Source organism: Argopecten irradians, chromosome 4, assembly GCF_041381155.1.
Source record: "Argopecten irradians isolate NY chromosome 4, Ai_NY, whole genome shotgun sequence".
NCBI lineage: Eukaryota > Metazoa > Mollusca > Bivalvia > Pectinida > Pectinidae > Argopecten > Argopecten irradians.
The window spans coordinates 42263118-42285718 of record NC_091137.1 but is presented as its reverse complement, the minus strand read 5'-3'; the positions used below and the strand labels follow the sequence as shown (position 1 = coordinate 42285718).

The 22601-nt window shown below is 35.5% G+C and overlaps 1 protein-coding gene across 1 annotated transcript in view; it reads left to right on the top strand.

The window, feature by feature from the left end:
• Nucleotides 1-22601, top strand: part of LOC138321721 (sushi, von Willebrand factor type A, EGF and pentraxin domain-containing protein 1-like) — a 31360-nt gene continuing 8759 nt past the window's right edge. The window contains 20 exon segments of the mRNA XM_069265628.1: nucleotides 1-140; nucleotides 1678-1858; nucleotides 2489-2533; nucleotides 2877-3066; nucleotides 3908-4032; nucleotides 6433-6621; nucleotides 7209-7388; nucleotides 7764-8021; nucleotides 10240-10256; nucleotides 10258-10453; nucleotides 10904-11086; nucleotides 11510-11668; nucleotides 13047-13358; nucleotides 14084-14245; nucleotides 16499-16660; nucleotides 16947-17145; nucleotides 17459-17637; nucleotides 18897-19061; nucleotides 19414-19644; nucleotides 22311-22481. Coding sequence (XP_069121729.1) covers nucleotides 48-140; nucleotides 1678-1858; nucleotides 2489-2533; nucleotides 2877-3066; nucleotides 3908-4032; nucleotides 6433-6621; nucleotides 7209-7388; nucleotides 7764-8021; nucleotides 10240-10256; nucleotides 10258-10453; nucleotides 10904-11086; nucleotides 11510-11668; nucleotides 13047-13358; nucleotides 14084-14245; nucleotides 16499-16660; nucleotides 16947-17145; nucleotides 17459-17637; nucleotides 18897-19061; nucleotides 19414-19644; nucleotides 22311-22481 — 3397 coding nt within the window. The 5' untranslated portion in view covers nucleotides 1-47.

Below are 22601 nucleotides of genomic sequence, written 5' to 3'. Positions count from 1 at the left end.
ACGTTAAATTTTCATCTATTTTATTTTCATCTCAAAAAACATTCGGAATGCGTAGTTACGGTCCCGCTGAATGCTTGGTGATAGTTGTAATGCTATCGGGAGTGTATGCGGCCTTTTCTGACATCAAGCGTAGGGGAAATGTAAGTGCTTTCGTTCCTCTTTTCATTTACTATTTTTTGTTAATTTTCGGCATGTACGTGTAAGAAAAGTTGATTCACTTCTAAATAATATGCAATTTATATTCATATTTTAATGCTGAAAGATAGTAGGCTTGTGTGAATGTCTCTTTAAGAGAATGACGACCAGCCAATCACAAATATTTGTCAAAACCTATCGAAAGAAGCATACGGATTTTCGCCATGTGTAGAAATAAAAAAAAAATATGACCTTTGGGAAACGCTGCATTAAAATATTTTTGGAGATCCGGATATGTACCGTATGAAACAATTTGATTATTGTCAAGCTCTGCTCAATGATTCGAAGATAAATAAGATAATGGAAAAAATGTCGGAAACTTTGAATGCAAGTAAATTGAATTTAAAAGTGTCATTTGCATTTGTTGTTATAAAGGTTCCTGAAGAAACTTTTCTTTACAATACTTATTAAAATTGCTTTCCAGCTGTCATAAAATAATTAAATGAAACATGAGATAATTAAACCCTTTGATGTTCATTTGAGATAATTAAACCCTTTGATGTTCATTTGAGATAATTAAACCCTTTGATGTTCATTTGAGATAATTAAACCCTTTGATGTTCATTTGAGATAATTAAACCCTTTGATGTTCGTTTGAGATAATTAAACCCTTTGATGTTCATTTGAGATAATTAAACCCTTTGATGTTCATTTGAGATAATTAAACCCTTTGATGTTCGTTTGAGATAATTAAACCCTTTGATGTTCATTTGAGATAATTAAACCCTTTGATGTTCATTTGAGATAATTAAACCCTTTGATGTTCATTTGAGATAATTAAACCCTTTGATGTTCATTTGAGATAATTAAACCCTTTGATGTTCATTTAAATTACTGGGATTTTCTTTTTGCTTTGTCTTTTTAAAAGTCTTGTCGGTATTTATTAGTTGGTCTATTGATTGATTGAATGAACAGGGTGAATAATTATTATCTCCCCTCTCTTACAGCATTTGTTACCATCGTCGACTGCACACATGTCCAGCCCCTTTCATGGTTATGTAATCCTGATTGGCCATGAAAGAGTGTATGCAGCCCCTTTCATGACCTTGTAATTCTGATTGCCCATGGAAGGGGATTATGTGTGGACTCAACTGTGGTAGCAAGATATTTATTGGCCACATTTTTCCTTTGTGACAGGTTGGAAGTATGCAGTAATATTATTTATGTATCGTCAAAGTGAATTAAGTTTTAAAATGCCATAGCTTTTGTTGGCAAAAGATTTTCCAAGTGTGGGACTTGCGAAGTAGATGAGAACAATTACCGACACACGACTAGAACCTTGTAAATGCCTTTAATCGGACTCAAATCTATAGCTTGGCTAAAGGAATTTTTGAGGATAAGATAACGCATTTTACCATTGAGCTGACTCCGCTCATCCTGTTTGGAACATTACCAATAATTATTTGCCTTGATGATGTTTACGTAATTTCTCATACAAAACACTTCTTCATTTGTTCTCAGTTACGCCATCATTTGTTTCAGAGCTTTTGCTCCTTAACAACTTTCAGCAATGTTGAAAAGATTATCTGTGAACTAGATGGGGAAAACAAAGAAGTCAGTGTGACCAATTCAGTCCCGTCTGGTACAACATGTGTTGTTATTCAGGAGGGCCGTGATCGGAACATAAAATGCAAAATAGGAATCTGGTATGACTTAAAAGAAGGTAAGTCTGTGATAGCATCGACTTTAGTCGCATATTCAACGTACGAGATATAAGCACACGGTTTGAGCAGTTGTCTATTCTGTCCTGCTATATCGTGGTGTTAATTGATTCACGTCTTTGAATAAGAGATTTTTATTTAATCGAGTTAAGACATATAACAAACAAGTCTGTATAATAAGTAAAGAGTATTGCTTGTATTTCCATCATTTATTATTATAATGAATTACATCATTCACTTCAAGAATATGGAGTTTTTGTTGTGTTTTTCCATTATACAAACAGAACACATCCATTACAGCTCTACTATGTACACTGACCTTACTTAACGCAGTTTGCATTCATCAGTCCATGAACTGTCACTCATTTATTTTGATGTCATAGTCATTGTGACGTCACAATTGTCGTGCGAGTGATAACGGAAGCTGGCTGTTCAAATAACTGTCCCGTCTTCAACGATAATGAAGTTTTTACTCAACATAGACGCAAAATCACTTGAGATATTACCACAACAAAATGCTATAAAATGTAAATATAAGCATTGATCTGCATTCAGTTGGCAATTATTGCAGTATGAACGCCAACTGGACAGCAACAAAGTTGACAGGATAATTTGACGACCGTGTCTTTCAGGTGAAGAAAAGATAAGAGTGAAAAGGTGGGGTCGAATTCGAATTCGTAAGTATAAACATCACTCAGTTGAGTTCTTCAGAATCTTTATACAACATCGCCGCTTGATGTATCAAATCTCTGTCTATTTTATATTACTGAACTGATAAGTTTTACCTTCTACATGTACTACAAAAACATATTTGTCTGTATATATATAAAAATTTATTTAAAAATGTTTGATGAAAAGTGAATATTTCAGTGTAAAAGTGATATAAAATGAGAAAGTGTATACTAAAAGGCTATATTAAAATTTGTGTTAAACGCTACCAACTAATATTCATAATTTATCGTATGTTTCCTTTTGGCTTTTAAACATGCCATTATTTACACTTTTAACATTTTTTAACAGGCATACGTGTACGTGTAGGGCGAAGCCAACGATACTCTCCTCCACCTCCACCTCCCCCTCCACCCAACAAAGCCCCTGTCATCACCTGTCCTGCCATCAATAATGAATATATCACAGACCCTAGAATGAAATCTACAGTCGTCACCTGGAACAGCGCTACAGCCACTGATCCTGAAAACAATCCAATAACGTAGGCCTTTTATCTTCTTATCTTCAGTGTACAGAAATGTATCAGTTTTATTCCAGATTTATTTTCATTCATTACGTTCTACTTATGACAAAAAAATCTGTTTAGGGTTACCCGACTGACCCTAATTTTTCACCCCCGAACCTAATTTTTTTCTCCACTTTTCACGAAAAAAATAATAGTCGAGATTTCGATCTAAGACTTCAGTTCCCGCCATCATTTTAGAATGAAGGACACTTAAAAAAAAAGGAAAAAAAAATCCTCCTGACCGACCGAACCTATTTTGTGGCCAATGTAATGTCTTATGTCTCATGTTTTCCGCTGTCGTCCTATATACCGCGCGTTAGTCGAATATATTACTGCGCCAGACCGCAAAACAGCGAAAGACTCTTCACTGGTATCATACATTATGCTTTGAATCTTGCATTATGTTAGATGTTGTAACCTCATCTTAGGCTATCGGTGTATATTTTCTGATGTTATTAATGTTTTTAAGAAACATTTTTGTTTTGCTCCGGAAAGGTAATGGTCCTTTTTCTGGGAGTTTTTGTATTTATAGATAATCGTAATATAATTTTATGATATTGAAATATCATTCAAAATCATAGTGTACTCTTAATAAAATAATGACGTGATTGACCTCGTACATCTCGTAAATAAACCTTATTATTAAGCCGCATTCATTGAAATTGCAATTTTTGTGGAACTCTTGCCTATATCGTTGCACCGTTGCATCAACCAATCAGATGTGACGTTACAAATGGATTATCATTTAATTTATGAAAGGGTTACAATATTTTTTAAGATTCCTGAGATTTATTTATGAATTGATTTCTATTGACAGTATCACCCAAACCCATGGTTTACGAAGTGGGTCTACGTTTACTGAAGGTACTCATTACTTTAGCTACACGGCCAGGGATAGTTATGGCAACGCGGATTCATGTACAAAGCAATTCACAGTGACAGGTATGTAAGCATTAAACATTTACTTATTGACCTTATTATACTTAATTGTAATTAAAAACAAAATTCATCCATTCGTATTATTTCATGATTTTTTTTTATATTACCAAGTCTTTTTCTTCACAATTACTTCAAATTCAAAACATTTCAAAGTGAGGTAAAACGGCTGGCCAGATTTTTTTCAGACTGCTTGATTCTCGAAAAAGTAGAATTTTCCTTGCAATTGTACGAGAGAGCTCGAACGGAAATTCAAATATTTGGTGAATCATTGTATATGAATGCTCTAACACGCAATAAAAGTCATTGGTCGCGATTTATAAATAAAAAGTTAAATCTGGTGTCATTTGTAACTTTTAAAAGAATAACTCAATCGTGTGGAATATATTACATATTTAACAACCTTTTGTTGTTTTTTCATACATAAATAAGATTGGATATTATTAAAATAATTATACCTGTATATAAATTGATGGTATGTTGCATACTTAATAAAGGAGGACGATTCTAGCAACATTTTAGAGAGAACATAGTTAGTGTGTATTAAGTGTTAAAGCCACACTATACGTAACTATCAACAAAAATTCAAGATAAATTCGACTCCGAGATTTTTAGTATTTGTAGATGTAGTTGAAATTAAGATATTAAAGAATATTTATAAGGATTTCTTAATAGCTTTGGTCCAGCACTTGTTGAAAGTCGATACATGTAAGCATGCCTTCATTTTAAACTGGTCGCCATAGAAGTTACGATTATTGCCGAACGGAAGTCGGAAAGTTCATGACCCGTTTTCGGAAGAATTCGGACAGACGTTACGTAGTTACGGTAGTCACATGACGTTCTCGGCAACGACGTTACAATGTCGGTTAACTTCGGCTTGTTTGACTAAGTGGGACCCACCTAGTGATGTTTGATATTTTTTTGATTTTTTATCAAAATGTTCCGAATCATAATCGCTCATCTTGACTTCGATTTAGTCCTGTCTCTGCATAATATACAACAGGATTTTTTTTTCAACATTCTTCTAAATCATGAAAAAAAAAATAAAAAAAAAGATACGGATATTGGGCCTTTAAATACAGTAGTCATTAGAAAAAGTTCACTATTCAATAAGATGTCGATGCCGAGAGCACTTATTAGTCCACTGCCGGCGAAAAATAAGATATCTTGGGAAAACATCAACAGATTTTAGAATATGACAAAAAACAGCTTGGATCTGAAGTTGGGGCCAAAAGGTCAACTACAAAGGTAACTGTTACAAAAAATAGAATTTTTTCATAAATTTTAGTTACCGGACGATAAGTTGAGAACACATCAATGAAAATTGTTCGAACTTCATGCCATGGAATCATAGGGGATAACATAGCTTGGGATTGAACATGGGGTCAAAAGGTCAACTACAAAGGTCATTGTTACTAAAATAGATTGCTTCACAAAACATTAGTTTCCAGAAGATAACTTGAAAAACCATCAACAGATTTTGATCAAACTTCACACAGTTAGCATATGAGAAAATACAGCTTGTGATTGGATTCGGGGTCAAAAGTTCAACTACAAAGGTCGCTGTTCCTAAAAATAGATAGTTTCTGGATGATAAGTCGAGAACACATCAACGAAATTTGTTCAAACTTCATACAATGGAATCATAAGGGATAAAATAGATTGGGATTGGATTTGGGATCAAAGGTCACTGTTACTAAAAATAGTTTGTTTCACAATTATTTGTTTCCGGAGGATAACTTGAGACCAAATTTGTTCAAACTTCATACAATGATAGCATAACTAAGCAATATAACTTAGAAAAATTAGAAATAAAATAGAAAAATGTAATTGACGGCTGGGGACATGTGTTGCTTGCAATGCTTACTGTAAGCTTGGTTATTATTGTTGTGGCCGGGGTACATACAATTCTGTAGTATCCTGAAACATACTATATATTTTTTTTTTTGGTTTTTTTTTTATTTATTTCGATTCCGTTGTAAAGGTTGTAGACATTGATGAAATGAAGCTAATTAGTTTATTACAATATTTTGTCACTACATGCATTATGATGTCTTTAACGTTTCGTTTCTTTTGATTTGCTATACATATTTTTTAGAAAAGCATATTGCGGAACACAACTTAAGAGAATATTAACCGCAACAACTTATTACATATATTTGTTAATGACGTCTTTATTAAAAATGAACGTCATTTTAACGACTACAATTCGTGTAGCACATTATATTACACAGTACAATCACATATGTGTTAAGACTTTCTGCATGAGACCACATTCTGGTGATATCAAAAGGCCAATTTTTTCACATTCACAACTGGACTTGTGTGTAAAGATTACTTGCCTAAGACACCATTTCCTTTTTTTATATATTTTTGACATGTTTGACAATACATGTTTTATTACAGTTCAGCGTTGCACCTACAAGCCAACGAGACCAACTAACGGTGGCGTGTCATGTGAGCCGTACTGGGACGACCTTGTCCTCGGCAGTACATGTACATTTACCTGTGACCAAGGGTACACGTTATCAGGAAGTGCAGTGAGAACCTGTCAAAGTGGCAATACATTCGATGGAAGTCCAACAGTTTGTTCTAGTACGTTGTATTATAAAGGAGTCATATGTTTAAATCGTGATTACCTGTATATTCCTTTATAAATATTGACTTGTCTTAATATGGTATTATATTAACCTGGCAATTGTTTCTATTACGTGAACGGATTTCATTTTCATTTAACAAACCAAAATTATGTTCAATCTGAAGAAAAGAAAGAAATGTAATTTACGATAATTACTTTATTCTCAAGTAAGAAAGGACTATTATACCTACACGAAGTACATAAATATGATTTTTTCGCCTTGCTGCCAACGTTTGTCTCAGTACTCATGTCAATTATCTCATAATATTGCAATTCCGATTGGTTATAAAATCGCATTAGGTTTGCAGTGGAGTGTACAGCAATACATTTGATTTCTCTTAAACATCACATGGTTATCACGTGGTTTCTAGGGACAGAAAGCTCTTTTAATCTTGGTTCCGAGACAGTCCTCCCGAGCTAATAAATCCATATATGTGATCATGTACATAGTTCATATCATAAAACATGAATTAATACCATGAAGCACATTGTTTATAACATTCTGTTAATAACATTTAAAATTCTTTATTTATTTTAATTCCAGAAATCACATGCCCGACTCTCCCTGTACCCGAGAACGGACAGGCCATTTGTACTGACGGTAACTCCTACCGAAGCACGTGCATGACGTCATGTCCTACGCATCAGGGATATGGTACGGTGGCAGTTTTGATACAGTGTCGTCAAGATGGGACATGGTCAGGCACGCTACAGCCATGCTATGGTATGGAAAATCAACAGGTTATTCTATTGTTTGATCTTTATATGTCTTAGGTATTGTTATGTTTCGTAAGTACCACACGTAGTATAATGTAATATAATTAATACAATACAAGCTAAACCCTACTGCAAAATTATCCAAATGAGTTTTTAAAACTATGGATCATATAGGCGTTACATTTTGATAATATATATCCGTGGATTAGTAATATGTGACCTTTTGTTACTTTATAGCAATCATAGCTGTTACATAAATTGGAAAATTTGTTTAATCGTTTTCTGGAAGAATCAATTTTAATGATTAAGGTACATTAAGGTGCTTAAATTTATTATTACAATGCAATAAAACGGAGATATTGTGTTTTTATACTTTTACCAGATTTCCAAGCACCGTATTTCACCGAATGTCCATCAAGTCCAGTGCACGTGCACGCAGAAAGAGGTCAGACTTCAGCTGTGGTCACGTGGTCGCCTTTGAAAGCTACCGATAATTCTGGCAATGTGACCATTGTGAGAACCATGGGTGCCGAGTCAGGAAGCGTCTTTACCGTGGGATCTCATCCCGTAAACTATGTAGCGCGTGATTATTCAGGCAACCAGTCTCCAGTCAGCTGTTCCTTTACCGTAGTAGTGGAACGTAAGTATATACAATTATATATTTACATTTTCACAGCAGTCCCACTATGTAATCTAACCACGCGAGGTTGGCAGTCATATAGACTATGACTTTCAATCGCTTATTATGACGTCATTATAATTGTGACGTCACAATTGTCGTGCCAGCGAGGAAAACGGCTGTTAGAATGGCTGTTCCATCCTTGACGATAACGAATGATAAATCCATTATAAATGCAAAATATCTTAGTATGTCAACATAAAATTGTAACCAAACGTAAATATAAGCATTGAACGTTTTTCCGTTGACATTCATAGCCATTATGAATGCCAACTGGACAGAGGCAAAATCAACATGAAGCGCTAGCGCGCTTCATGGAATTGGCCTCTGTCAAGTTGGCATTCATATTTGCTATGAATGCCAACTGAAAGACGTTCAATGCTTAAATATGTATATATAGTATACATGTATATACTGTTATACGCAACGGAACGGCATGGCTGCCTGTCGTGCGGCATTGGACAGACGTGTGTCTGACCATCCGTAGACAGAGAGTTTAGTAGATCTCCTTGTACTTGTCCTCACCCTTAACAACTTCAAGCTTAATTATGACAACTACTTACAAATTAGTGGTGCGACTATGGGCATCAAGATGGCTCCTTCGTATGCCAATATATTCATGGGACACCTTAAATCTGAAATCTTAACCTCTACCCCAATCAAACCTTTCAGCTGGCTCAGATTCATTGATGATATTGAAATCAAATGGACCTCCAACCGACAGTCTCTCGATGAATTTATTGAACATGCTAACACATATCACAATACCATGAAATATCATCAGATACCAACATATTTCTAGACACTAGATCAACCTTAGACGAGGATCCATTAGTACAGTTGTGTGACCGCACAACGTTACACGATGTGCGGATGGAACATTGTGCGCACAATTGTGCGCACGATGTGCGGTCTGTGCGGTAGGAACGGTATCTGTGCGATAGCTATCGTGGTTGATATAAATTCAGGAATTCAATTTTATTGAGTAAACATGCGAAATGATGATGACGTTTTATTGCTACTGTACATGGTAAATCTAAATCTGAAATATAAAGGATATTATTAAATAATAAATATGTATTTTGTTTTGTTTTGTTTTGTTTACTTGGCAATTTATGTACTTGAAGCTGCTTTGTTTTCTATTACAAACATTTTAAAATTTGATTGAAAATAAATAACTTAAACACATAATCAGGACAGCTTTATTAAGCAGGACAGCTTTATTAATTAAAACTATTGTCATGTTGTTTCATTAAGAAATTTCATTTAGATATTCAAACTTAAACTATACGCAAAATCGTATACATGTAGTCACATTTATTCTAGCTAGATTATAGGTTTTATCAGAAATGTATATAGTGTATTAGATAAATATCTGGTTTTATTAACGTTCGTTCAGGTAATCACATCATTTTCTATACTAGATCTGTTGGACTAATATGTATACCTGAGCCAGGATGTTACTTCAAATGGTAAATATGGGACAAGGAAGTAATTCCAACCGTGTGGACAAAACAAAATTGTCAAATTTTCGAGGCGATTTGCCCCTTTATCAAGACATACAAAACGAACACGATTACATAATAGGATACGAACAGTAATGCGGGACAATAGTTCAATATTTGTTTGACCGATCGTCCAAATCGTACAGCTGTACAGATATGCGCGCGCAGTTTTTGGTACATTGTGCGGCCACACAACTGTACTGACTTGTATTCCAAACCTGCTGATTCCCATCTATACCTCCGTCCCACCAGTTGTCATCCCTTGCATACAACAAATAGCATTCCCTATTCACAAGCTTTACGAATCCGACGAATAGTGCCCGACAATACCACTTTCGAACGTCGATGCGAAGAGATGAAATGAAATGCCACCATCTCTCTAGAGGATAAAAATCACATATGATCAACCAAGAAATCGACAAGGTCCGCGCCCTAGATATAGCCAATCTTTTCGTATACAAAACCGGAACTGCCACTCAACATGTTCCATGTGTGGTAACATTTCATCCTAACTTACCACTTATCCCTTCTACAGGACAACATAGCTTATTCTTGATCACTATATCCGACAAGCTAGATCTTTATATTTGTTTTGTTAATTGACAACTCATGTCGATATTTTTTTCAAATTTGCGACATTGAATTTCAAAAGAGACAAACGTTATTTCTTACAGAACTGGAATGTGATCCTCAAAAACGATCTATTTGATGACGGCTTGATACAAGTTGACTGCCCTGGAACAGAGTACATTTACGGTGTCGAATGCAATATAACATGTGCGAGGAACTACGATCTCATAGGTAATACAAGTCTTACCTGTGAACGGGATGGAACTACGGACAAGGGGACATGGGACTGGGGCGGCGGGATTCAGCCGGAATGTAACGGTAAGATTTATATAAACAGGTGTGATAAAGTTTTCATTGATTTGACGACATTGTCGAAAGAACTTGAACTGCACATTATAACGGTCGACTGTTCCAACTGTTGTTTGTTTCAATAATAACACGTATTCCTTCACAGATGTACCAATGTACTATTTGTTTATTGGGGCTGCCGTCTCAAATGCTTTTACTGTCAAAATATAATGTCTCAGTCACGTCTGTATTCAGTATCATGCGAAGCGATGACGGGGTCAGCATAATAACCAAACTTGGGTCAAGTACATTCTACCAAATGAACCATAATTTTATTAGTTTTGAATATGAATTGATCAGTTTCAATAACGTTACCTTCACATTTAAACTATAATATATTTAATTAATACTTTAGATAATAACGTTCATGCTTGTTACCATGACAATTAAAATTATAATTAACTTTTCGCTTTGTTAAAGATAAATGTCCTGAACTCACTCCACCCTTGAATGGTGCATTGACATGCTACAGTGCCACCAACTACTACTGCCGACAGAGTTGTAATGCTAACTATGGATATCCAAGAGGTGTGACTCCCGGAAAATTATACATCTGTACAACGAACCAGGTGTGGGACCCTATCGCAGTAGACGATTGTACAGGTATCATATAATACATAACGTGTTGTAGTTTTTCTCCGGGTACTCCGGATTTCCTCCACAATAAGCCTGGCACGTCCTTAAATAACACTGACTGTTAATATGACGTTAAACCAAAACCAGAGTGTTTTACGTGGGGTTGATAGTTCAAGAGAATTTAATTCACCAACTTATAAGGAATGAGTAAGATAGATATTAAGTCCAATAGTACGATCGCGGAATTCAAGTAAAAATAGGGGCCATAGAAACGTTTAGCATAGCTTAATTGAGTACATGGTGAAACATACCACATAGCTGGTTATTTTCGCGGACAGGATATGTTTGTGTAGATTTATAGTGTACATATTTCAAACGGAAATAACATTGTTTAAGATATTTTGAAAACCTTCTGTTTATGATATACGGAATTTTGTAAATTGTCCATAGGTCAGAAGGTACCGATATCCAATATCATAGCGGGCGAAATGCACTACTTTGTTGGTAACTGTAACGATGCGTCTGTCCAAGAGGACCTGAAAAAGAAATTCGTAACAGTCCTCGAAGACATGGTCGCCACTGGATGGAATAACGTCTGTGCCCCATCTGGTATGTAATCAAGCTCCTTTTTCATAAACTACAATGTTTTCTCGTTCAATAAAATCATTTTATAAATCATATTTAACACGTGAAATATAAGTTATCTCTGTTGCGATTAGTAGATTTCTTTGAAAGGTATGTATTCATACGCGTAGAGCCAATTATGTACGAAAAACTAAATAAAACTTAACACTATAACCTTCAGTTAAACGGCGTCAATGATCTGAATGACAATCCGATTAAAGGATCAAATTAACTTAACCACGTTTCAATTTTGCTTGTTACGAGCATTTCATTGGATTATAAACTAATTTATCAGCTCATATAGGAAAAATTGTCATTTGTAATGTCGCTTTTGATTTGTCGCCTGTGACAACAGCGTAATGATTTCATATAAAAAGAGTCCCACAATGAAGTCGGAATTCTTATGAGATTGTCTATAGTAAATTCAATCACAAACATATGAGTACACTCTTATCATAAACCGTTTCTTGGTTGTTTTATAGTGCACACATACTTTTGTAATATATTTCCATAACATTAAAATCTATTCAAGTTAATTCTTGATAAATGATGTGTAATACGAAATAAAAACACACCAGAGATGGTGGCAATTCAGTCACGTGATATACCAGACAACCTACCTCCGAATAAGTGTTACTTTTAAGATACATTTAACTTATCAGCAGTCACAAAACGACATCTGTCAATCCTGTATCTCAGCGAAGGCGAATAACAGTTGATGAAAAGGTTTTCGCACCTAAATTCAACCGGTAACATCACAATACAAAATGTCTCTTGTTTTTTATCACTTTTGTTCTATAAAATTTACATAATTATTACTTCTTTGTATTATTGTCGGCTCTTTATTTAAGAACGATTCACATTTTGTATATAATATTGATAATGAAATGCATTATATTATAAATAATAAACAAATTTCGCACTATTTACTCATGCGGATTTGTATTTAATCGAACTACGCCTTCTAGTGATGCGGTTCAACCTGAATGAAAACTTCAAACGAGATGAAACGAAATCAAACATGACGTGTTTGATAGAGAGAATATGACATAACTTTGCTTTCATATTAGATAAATAATTCTCGTCAAAGGCTTCCAAAAATGAAAAATTGCAAATTTGTATCAAATTCTCACGCGAAGAGAAAGGAATGAGTCTTCTTAAGGATTCTATGTTTGTCTCATTTCTTTATGTCGAAGAAGTTCTATCAAGCACCGATCAATTTCAAATTGGATGTCTGATATCAGTTCATGAAGATTTAATGTCTATGTTTTTTGTAATTATTATAGTTCATGTCTTTATCGATTTGCAATATTTTGTACTTTTTATCAATCATTTCTTAATAACATGTGTAACATTCTTTCAGGGTGTTCAGTTAACGGGGTCACCGTGACTTGCGGCTCCGTAACAGGTCGAAAGAAAAAGAGAAGCACTGACTATTTTATTACAATTGGGTTTACATTGGAATCTCCGTGGCAGGATAATCTTGACTTGGACGCCAATGACGATATTTTGTTAGCAGTTTTTCCTCTTTTAGAAGATGAGGCTGCCAAACCAAATGGTAGTTTCGTGTATGGCGGCCTCACACCTTCACCCACCATAGTGCATGATCCTTTGCCCATGATTACATGTCGGCCCCACGAGACCCCCTCGTATGCTGATGGATCTCCAAACTGTGGTAGGTGGGACATATCACTGCTATCAACGAAAACTTGAAAATTATTACAGTATATTTCGTAATATAAAGACTATCCAAATAGTTGAGATCGTATGAGCAAAAAAAAATTATTAAGTAATTAATGATCCTTATTAAAGGCCAAATATACGTAACGTTTCACTTTTTTTCATCAACATATACAATAATCGAACATTGTAATAATGACCTAGAAAAAATACGATAGACGTGTATTATAACATTATTCGATGTAGGTAAATCTATGATATCGAATGGTCAAAAATCGTCTTTTGAACATACTGTGAACATACATCTTGAAACTGTAGCCATTGCAAAACTGACAATTACCGAAGCGTTTCGTGTATAGGCCTACACATTTTCTACGGCCGATAACATCTTTGTTTCTGTTTTTCCTTAATAATTTTTTTTATTCTTTTTCAAAACTTCACAGTTGGTCTCAGTAACAACTTACCTGGCTGTTGTCAACATTTTATGCAGAGAAAATGTGATGATTTTCCATTAGATGTTTGCGATTACAAAATAGAGTTGCATATATGGGGCTTTTAAAGAGATAAGAATTAAGTTTCCGCTAGGGAGGAACTTTTGAAAACATTTTCTAAAGGCTATTTTACAATGTACTATATATACAAATGTACAATTACGTAGACTTTTAACATATAAAGATATACAGTTGTACATAATTATGTAACCGTCGCTTCATTTCACAGAGGGTTGCGCCACAGGGAAGTACTTTGACACAACAGTAAACGACTGTGTGGAATGTCCAATAGGAACCTACCAGGATGAGAGTCACCAAATCACTTGTAAACCATGTCCATCTGACATGTCTACTAAAGAAACTAGGAGAAAGAATGTCACAGAGTGTTTCCGTGAGTATTCTTGATTCATTGATTGCTAATTTAACGTAACCATTTTACTTCTATGGAGTATTGTTTAAAAAGGAAAAAAAGACAAGGCCATGGCTTTTATAGAGTGATTACTTGATCTATCGTTGTATTTGTGGAATGGTTTAAATGACCTGGCTCGAATCCCACGTGGGTCATGTACTGACAACAGGTTGATGTTTACTCTGCGGGTACTCCGACTTTCCTCCACCTACTGAACCTCGCACGTTCTTAAATGGCCTTTGGTGTTCATAGAAGGTTTAACCAATCAAGCCAAGGTTAGATATAGATTTGTAGATGATTGCTTTAACCAAAATAGAAAAAAACACCTGTATTGATTCTCAAATTTAATTAAGATTTATAACTGTCCTGATTTTATGATTCGTATCAATGGAATTGTGTCACCAATGACATATAACATCGCATGCCGAGTCAGTATAGGGAATACAATAACAACAATAGTTTAAGATATTTCGAGTAATTATTATATTTTATAAATTAGCTTCTTCATTTTTTTTTTATTTTTTTTTATTATTTCAAAAACATTGGATTTCCATCCCGGTAATCAATCGCTTTGATAAGTTTCCCTTAGCTTCAAATTGAACAAATGAAGGAGCGAACGAAAGAAAGAACGAACACAAGAAAGAACAACAAACGAACAAAAAAAGAACGAACGAATAAAATTATGATTCCGGCTGCACATGGATATTCATGTGTCATTCCAGCCATCCGTTTGAAGTCTGTCTGGACATACGCCCTTATAGAAGACAGAACAGACACTGAGTATGATACGCACAGACTTCCAGATAGATTTCATTATGTCAGACAAACAAAACTACAAACGCACGAACAAATGAATGGGCGGATAGATGAACAGATGGATGACACATGACCCATGAGACACACGATGTATGATCACAATTTGTACACAAGGACCCACTGACAGCGCCTTAAAAGACAACAATGACCCGATGGACCCAAATCGCTCTTCTGCTAATAATGGTGCATACTTGAGATATAATACAGTCAGTATTACTTACTGTTCCGGTAACATCAGGTGTCTAAATTCATTGGTTCTTGATCAAGTTCGTTCATTTGAAAAAAAAACAACCTTGATAGCCCATCATCCCTGCTTGTCACATGCCCAATATCAGGTCTAGGCCTCTGGGTTATTAAGAAAGGGTCGTTTAAAGATTTTAACTTATTTGGCCCCTGTGACCTTTAATCGAAATCATTCATTTGAATATGTCCTTAAATGAAGGCCAAGGTCATTCATTTGAATAAATATACCAGCATGCCACAGGCACAATATAAGGTCTCTAGTCCTATTCGACCCATGTGACTTTAAATGAAGGTCAAGGCCTTTCATTTAAGTAAAATGGATAGCACATTATTCCAGCATGCCACAGACCAAATATCAGGTCTCTAAGCCTCTTGACTATTAAATAGAAGTCATTTAAAGATTTAAGCCAATGCTATTCCTGTAACCTTGAACGAAGGTCAAGGTCATTCATTTGAACAAACTTAGTATCCCTTTATCCCAGCATGCCGCAGTCCAAATATCAGGTCTTTTGGTTATTAAGAAATTGTTTAAATAGTTTAGTAATATTTTTTACCCTTGAATGAAGGTCAAGATCAACGGAATTCTATGGTGAAGTTCAATTTTGACCTTGTTTGATCTCATTTGACTCCCTAGCGAACTCGTGACCTTGACATCAACTTTGATAACATGTAGTATGCAAAACAGTTCAATGTCGCGATATATCTGAATAGCGAAACGTACACGTTGTGCAGCGTACGGTTATGAAGTTATGAGCGTCTAAAGTACGTTCGAAAAAAAGTCTTTTATGTCTGTGACCTTGACATTGAATGTTATCGTACGAAATCGAACTTACATTTCAAGAACTCGCGTACGTGTGTAAAGTTGAGATTTCCTGCTAACAAGATTTTTGGAAATAAGGGGGAAAAAAACCCAGAAAAATATAATTCTGGAGAAACCTATATAAGATTTTCTTTTGAAGTATAACAAAATCTAAAGGATAGTGAGTGATAATATAAGCTATTGGTAACGTGTTCACACCAGGTAGGTCGTTGTTTTTTTCTCCTGGTATTACGGCTTTACTTGACCTTAATGAACTTTGAACAAAATAAACCAGAACAGCACACGGGATGTGCTAGATTTATGACAGGATGAAAGCCAGAGTAACCAGAGAAAAACATTTCTCTTTATACTTTTAGAGGTTTGTAATGCTGGTACCTACTCCAGCAATGGCGTGATTCCCTGTACCAGCTGTACCATTGGTACCTACCAGTCTGACAAACATAGTACAGAATGTACGAATTGCAGTGAGGGTACGACAACCGTCAGTCGAGGGGCAACTTCATCTGCCGCATGTGTCGGTAAGTCAATGTCGGCATGACAATCGTAAGTCGAGGGGCAACATCATCTACTGCATGTGTCGGTAAGTCAATGTCGGCATGACAACCTTAAGTCGAGGGGCAACAGCATCTACTGCATGAGTTTGATAGTAGTAATGTGAAATTGCAATGACAGGTTTCGTTTCTTTTTATGAGAAAGTAGTCAATCAAAGTATATATACTTATTATGTGTACAGAAGATGCAAGATAAGGATAAGTTTAAAGCGAAAAAAAATACTAGTTTTTAATCTTTTTGATTGTTTTGAAGGGTTTGACGTTATATTTGCGTCATCTGGAACAAACATTACCTTCTCAAGTTTAACTTCGTCGCTAAATGCATTCTCGATGATGATCTGGCTTAGATGCCCCACAGGAAATGTGATAAAGCCTAGTGTTCATCTTGTAAACGGTATGGCTACAGAGGAACTGCTTCAGGTAGTCGACTCGCATACACTGGGATTTTTAGGGTAAGTATATTAGTTCCAGTTACCAAAATGTTCGTTTTTCTAGAAATTTGATCATGATTTCTTATGAATATGTATGTTAAATGATTTAGCAAGCTTAGTATAACGACACAAAATACCATTTGATTTTATTTAACAGATATATTAGATTTTAAATGAATTGTTGAGAAGGTGACGATACGTGTAATATTAACGGAAACCTAATGAAAACTGCGACTCTACAAAACTATCAACTATTTTGACATTCCTATTCTAAAAAAATAAAAGCCATTTTAGTAGGTATTTTTCAGTAATACACTGCGTAATTATTTTAAAGGTCGCCAATCCAAGCGGAACTTGGTAGTTGGACACACGTCACCGTCCGATGGGATGAAGCGACTGGACAAGCTGAGCTGCTCATCAGTGGCCAACATACTGCATCTTTTACAGTAACGGGAAATATAGTAACGGCGGGCACAAGTGTCCAAATATCGACGGGAATTGGCGATATTGCTGGTAAGCATTTTGCATTTAAAAGGAGTATACAATGAGATACAAAAAACAGGTAATTGATTAATTAGCGCCCCGCATCGAAATGCGGGTGCCCTATAGTAATCAGATTGTCCATCTGTCCGTCTGTCTGTTTTTCTTGTTAACACTATTTCTCATGAAGGCTCTGTCTCAAATTTCATATGAAGGTTCCTCTGGGACCCTAGTTGTGCATATTGCATTTTGGGACAGATCGGTCAACAAGATGGTCAACAGGCAGCCATCTTAAATTTTTATAATTGAAGTTTGTTACCGCTATTTCTCAGAAAGAACTGAAGGGATCCATCTCAAATTTCATAGGTAGGTTCTCCTAAGACCATAGCTGTGCATATTGTATTTTGGAACCGATTGGTTTACAATATGGCCGACCGACCGCCATCTTGGATATGGCAGTTTAATTTTTACCTCTATTTCTTAGAAAGTGCTGAAGGGATCATTCTCAAATTTTATATGTAGGTGCCCTTACGATCCTTACTGTGTATATTGCATTTTGTATCTGATCAGTCAACAAAAACCAAGATGACTGACAGGTAGCCATCCTGACTCAAATTTCATATGTAGTTTCCAACTAGATTTTAATATGTAAGTTTAAAAAGCAAAGAAATGATCCTTTTTTCCATGGTCAGTCATTGATCATTTTTGTTAGGCGCCAAGATCCCTCTAGGATCTCTTGTACTATACTGTCATTAATCATTTTCAAGTCATATCTTCAAGTGTAGATTTCATTGTCAAAATATTATTTTTCTAAACGTAAGGTACATTGAGCAGGGCCCTTTCTAACGTGACAGTGTTCTATTTGCAATGTAATTTATTTAGCCATATAAATTATGATAGATCATTTCAAACAGCGGATCTTACATGACAGTTATTACACATATGCCATACTATAATTATGATATGGCCGTATGATATGGCTGGACGAGCTAGTTGTGTGATAAATTATATTGCGTAACCCAAAATCTGTTGTTGAAACTATTCCCGTCAAACTTTCCTGACGTCAGAATATTTATCCCCATCCGGCATAACATTACTTGAATATGGCAATATATGACATGGGTGTAGTCACTTGAAAGGTGGATAATGAGATATAGAAATATAAATGTATATAATTATCTAATTTATTTAAGGACAGCATAAAAGAATATATGTTCAATACCTATTTCAGTTCTTGCTGTGTTACATGTATCATGAGTGTTTTATTGTAATTATTGCCGTTTTATGAAAAGATTGCAGAATGTCAGGATTTTGGATGACTGGTACGAAAAGATCAGATGCTGAAATACAAGGAGATGTACAAACGTGTTCGCCACAGTCTACTAACGCTATTTACAACATGGACAACTTTAAAGGCAAAGAGGGAATAGTTATGGATATTCCGTCAAAATGTGATGGTAAGTTTCTGGCAGTGATGTCGGGTATTCGTGCACCTTTTCTGTTTTAAGCATTACACCCTGATACTTCAGGGGTTACTATCACTCTCCTCATATTTGCACCTGGACTGTGTCATAGTAAAAGTATATAAAGACTTCCTTTTATTATTTCAGAGAGATATGTTAAACTCATATATACAGTGTACCGTTATTAAATTCTTTTGATGTCCGGCAAATGACCAAAATGACCGTAGTAACCCCTGGATTACCGATGATGCTAGTAACTACACCGCTGTAATGTTGATACTCTTACTTTTAGAGTATGTGATCATAGCTGTGATAAATAAACGATGCAATTCATTTGTTTTCACAGCTGTTGATGAATGCGCCAGTAACCCGTGTGGGGTCCATGAATGTGAAAACCTTTTGAACACGTACAACTGTACCTGTATTGGTGGATATACAGGCAGACACTGTGACATCCCACCCGACTTCTGTCTCGACAATGCTTGTCAAAATGGAGCTGTTTGTCAAAATCAAGACTGGAATTATACGTGTCAGTGTGTAGGCGACTACAAAGGGGAATTTTGTGAGGAGATCACTGGTACGTTATGTTGAAATGCGATGTACCATGTTTCTGATCTTTTTCCGTATTTGCATATTACAGAGTTATCTGTCCTTGCGGGTATGTACTGAATGTGATAACATGTGTTTGTGAGAAAACGACATGAATTTCATTATTTTCCCACCATTCACTGATTTGTCACCAGTTTTAGCCGTGAGAGATTTCTCTGTCAACCCTAGGGTATGACAGATTTCGCGCGCTTACCTTTTAAACCTGAAAACAATTACAGTAACGTCATAACTTAATGCGGTGAGACCGTGGCATGCATTGTCAATAACGTTATCAATATTGACCTGCAGACTACGGAGCCATGTTAATGTCGCGGTGAAAATGCTTCTTTTTAGGCTATTATCTTTTTATTTGTATATGAGAGAAAAAGAATCATTCCCTACCTATGAGGGTGTGACAATAAAATAACAAACCTCGGGGGAGTTTCTGAATATCCAGCCCTCAGCAAGCCCCGGGTTGGACATTCATAAATTACCCCTCAGGTTGGGTTTTTGTTGTCACGCTGTTTAGGCAGGGAAAGATTCTATTCGTCTAAATGCAATGGGTGAAGATCTGTAATATGCAAAGACGGAATATTTAGTTCCTATGCAGGTGTGATTCAGAGAATGACTATTTTTTGATGTTAAATTTTAGACACTTGCTTTAAAAAGTTCTAAAATATGTACAATTAGCTCTGTGATAAATTATGTAAGGTGACCCAATTACATTCAACATTCAAAGTTCCCAATTTTCATTAATAAAAGTGTAATTACTCTGTATGTATTTGCTGAATTGATTTCAATTAATGTATTCCAGCTGTATATATTTTCATATTTATCTGCACATTAAGATTCTTAAGTTCAATTGTTATGCTTTATTGGACGATTAGAATAAATTAGGTACTTTGCTCAAGTGATCTAAAGTATGCAAAGCAGCGGTATGGTGTATCTATTTAAAATAAAAAATAAAAAACCAAATCGACAGCATAATGGTAATTGTTAACATTTGAATAATGTGAATATATAGGGATTGGATTTCGTTTTTATGTTAACCATGCTTGTATGGAGCAATTCCTCTAAGAATATATTCTATGGGGCGCGTTAGCGCCCCATATTGAATATATTCTTAGAGGAATTGCTCCATACAAGCATGGTTAACATAAAAACGAAATCCAATCCCTATATTTACACTCAAACGACTTTTTATTTATATTTTATGCAATAAAATCGTCATTTGAAAGTGACGTAATTATTCAATAAAAGTCGGTCAAAAGTGGGAGGAGCTTACTCATTTGAACAGCGAATGGTGACGCTTCACGTAAGGTAGAATTATTCATCCGCGACGACAAAAAAGTTCAATATTTTAGTGTAAAATAAACATGACAAACAAAGTAAATTTCAGAGATAATTTTATTTAATCAGATCAGAACTTTAAATATATATTCAATTTTGCTAAAAGTTAATATATAGCGTAATAACATAAAGAATTTGTACACGGCCACATGTGTGAACTCGGTGACCGTTATTGTGCAGCGAGGCGAAGCTGACGCACGCTTACACACTTTAGTTTGCCGAAGTTGGCAAAACACCGATTTTCAAGTAGCTCAATGTGTTTGAGATGTCGTCTGACTTGACGGTATTACATCCTTGGGAGCCATGTGATTATATAATCTACGCTTAGATCCATATCGCCATCGATAGATGAAACAAATTCACTTGTGTTCGATGGATACAATGTATTTGTGGTGACGCGGAACTGTCAACACGTGGATTATTAGCGGTGCATGTTTTATAATACACATGATTAAATACTCAAAGATCAAAGACAAGAGGATATGTTTATAACTGACCTCTATCAGAGGGTCTCACACCCGTCCACCCCAAAGGCTCGATCGTAGGACGAACATAGGCACAGAGGTAATGTTTACATTTGACACCCATCATTTTTAACAAAAATGAAAGCACGTCGCCCCGGTCGGGATATTTTTCCGTTTCTTTATACAATTGTTAATTTAAAAATTGTTTGAATCATATGTAAATATAAAACATGTATATATTGTTTACATTTTTCCAAAATTCTATGAAAAACAACAATATACACGTAATGTTGCGTCAAAATGTAAACAAAGCCATGTGTTTCTTTTTTAAAAAAAAAAGTAGTCCTTTTACGTTGCACAGAACATTTCCTTACGCAAGTTCAAAGTTCAATGTTACCATGCAGTTATGGTAAACAAAATCGGCTAGTATTAGCGTATAGTGACCAAGCCTAGCAAGTGTAAATATAAAATAATAATGCCTGATGTCAGTATGATATGATCGGCCGGGGTATGCTTGTTCTGTCTGTGTCTCTGGCAGCATACAGAACACTATCATACTGCGGTGTCAAAGTACATAGTTCACACACATGCATAAACGCAACACACCGCAATCAGGGGAGGTCATCCTTAAATGACCCTGCTTGTTAAACGTTGATATCATCAAAGTTACCTCCCTTGCGGGTAGGTATCCTATATTACGTCATTGTAAAGTTAGCGAAACTCGTGTTCATATTCTTTGAAAAGAATGACGTAACAATACATACCTATCGGCAAAGGAAGATAACTCTAACTTGAAATAGTATAGGCCACTTAATAGCCAGTTAAATACTTTATGAATCAGTGCACGGTCAGTGGACGGTATGGAGTGACTGGTCTACATGTAACGCTTCCTGTAATACCGGTCAACAAATGAGAATCCGCACCTGTTCTAGTCCTCCACCGGGGCCAGATGGCAACGACTGTAGCGGAGATGACCAAGAGATCAGGCAATGTAACTCTGAGCAATGTCCTTGTAAGTTATTCCAACTTCTGGTGGTGTCAGAAAAGAGCGCATTCTTTTATTATTAGTCTCGTTTGCTTGGTAATTGTCAAATAGATACTACTCTATGTAGTAAGACAATCATCCAAGCAA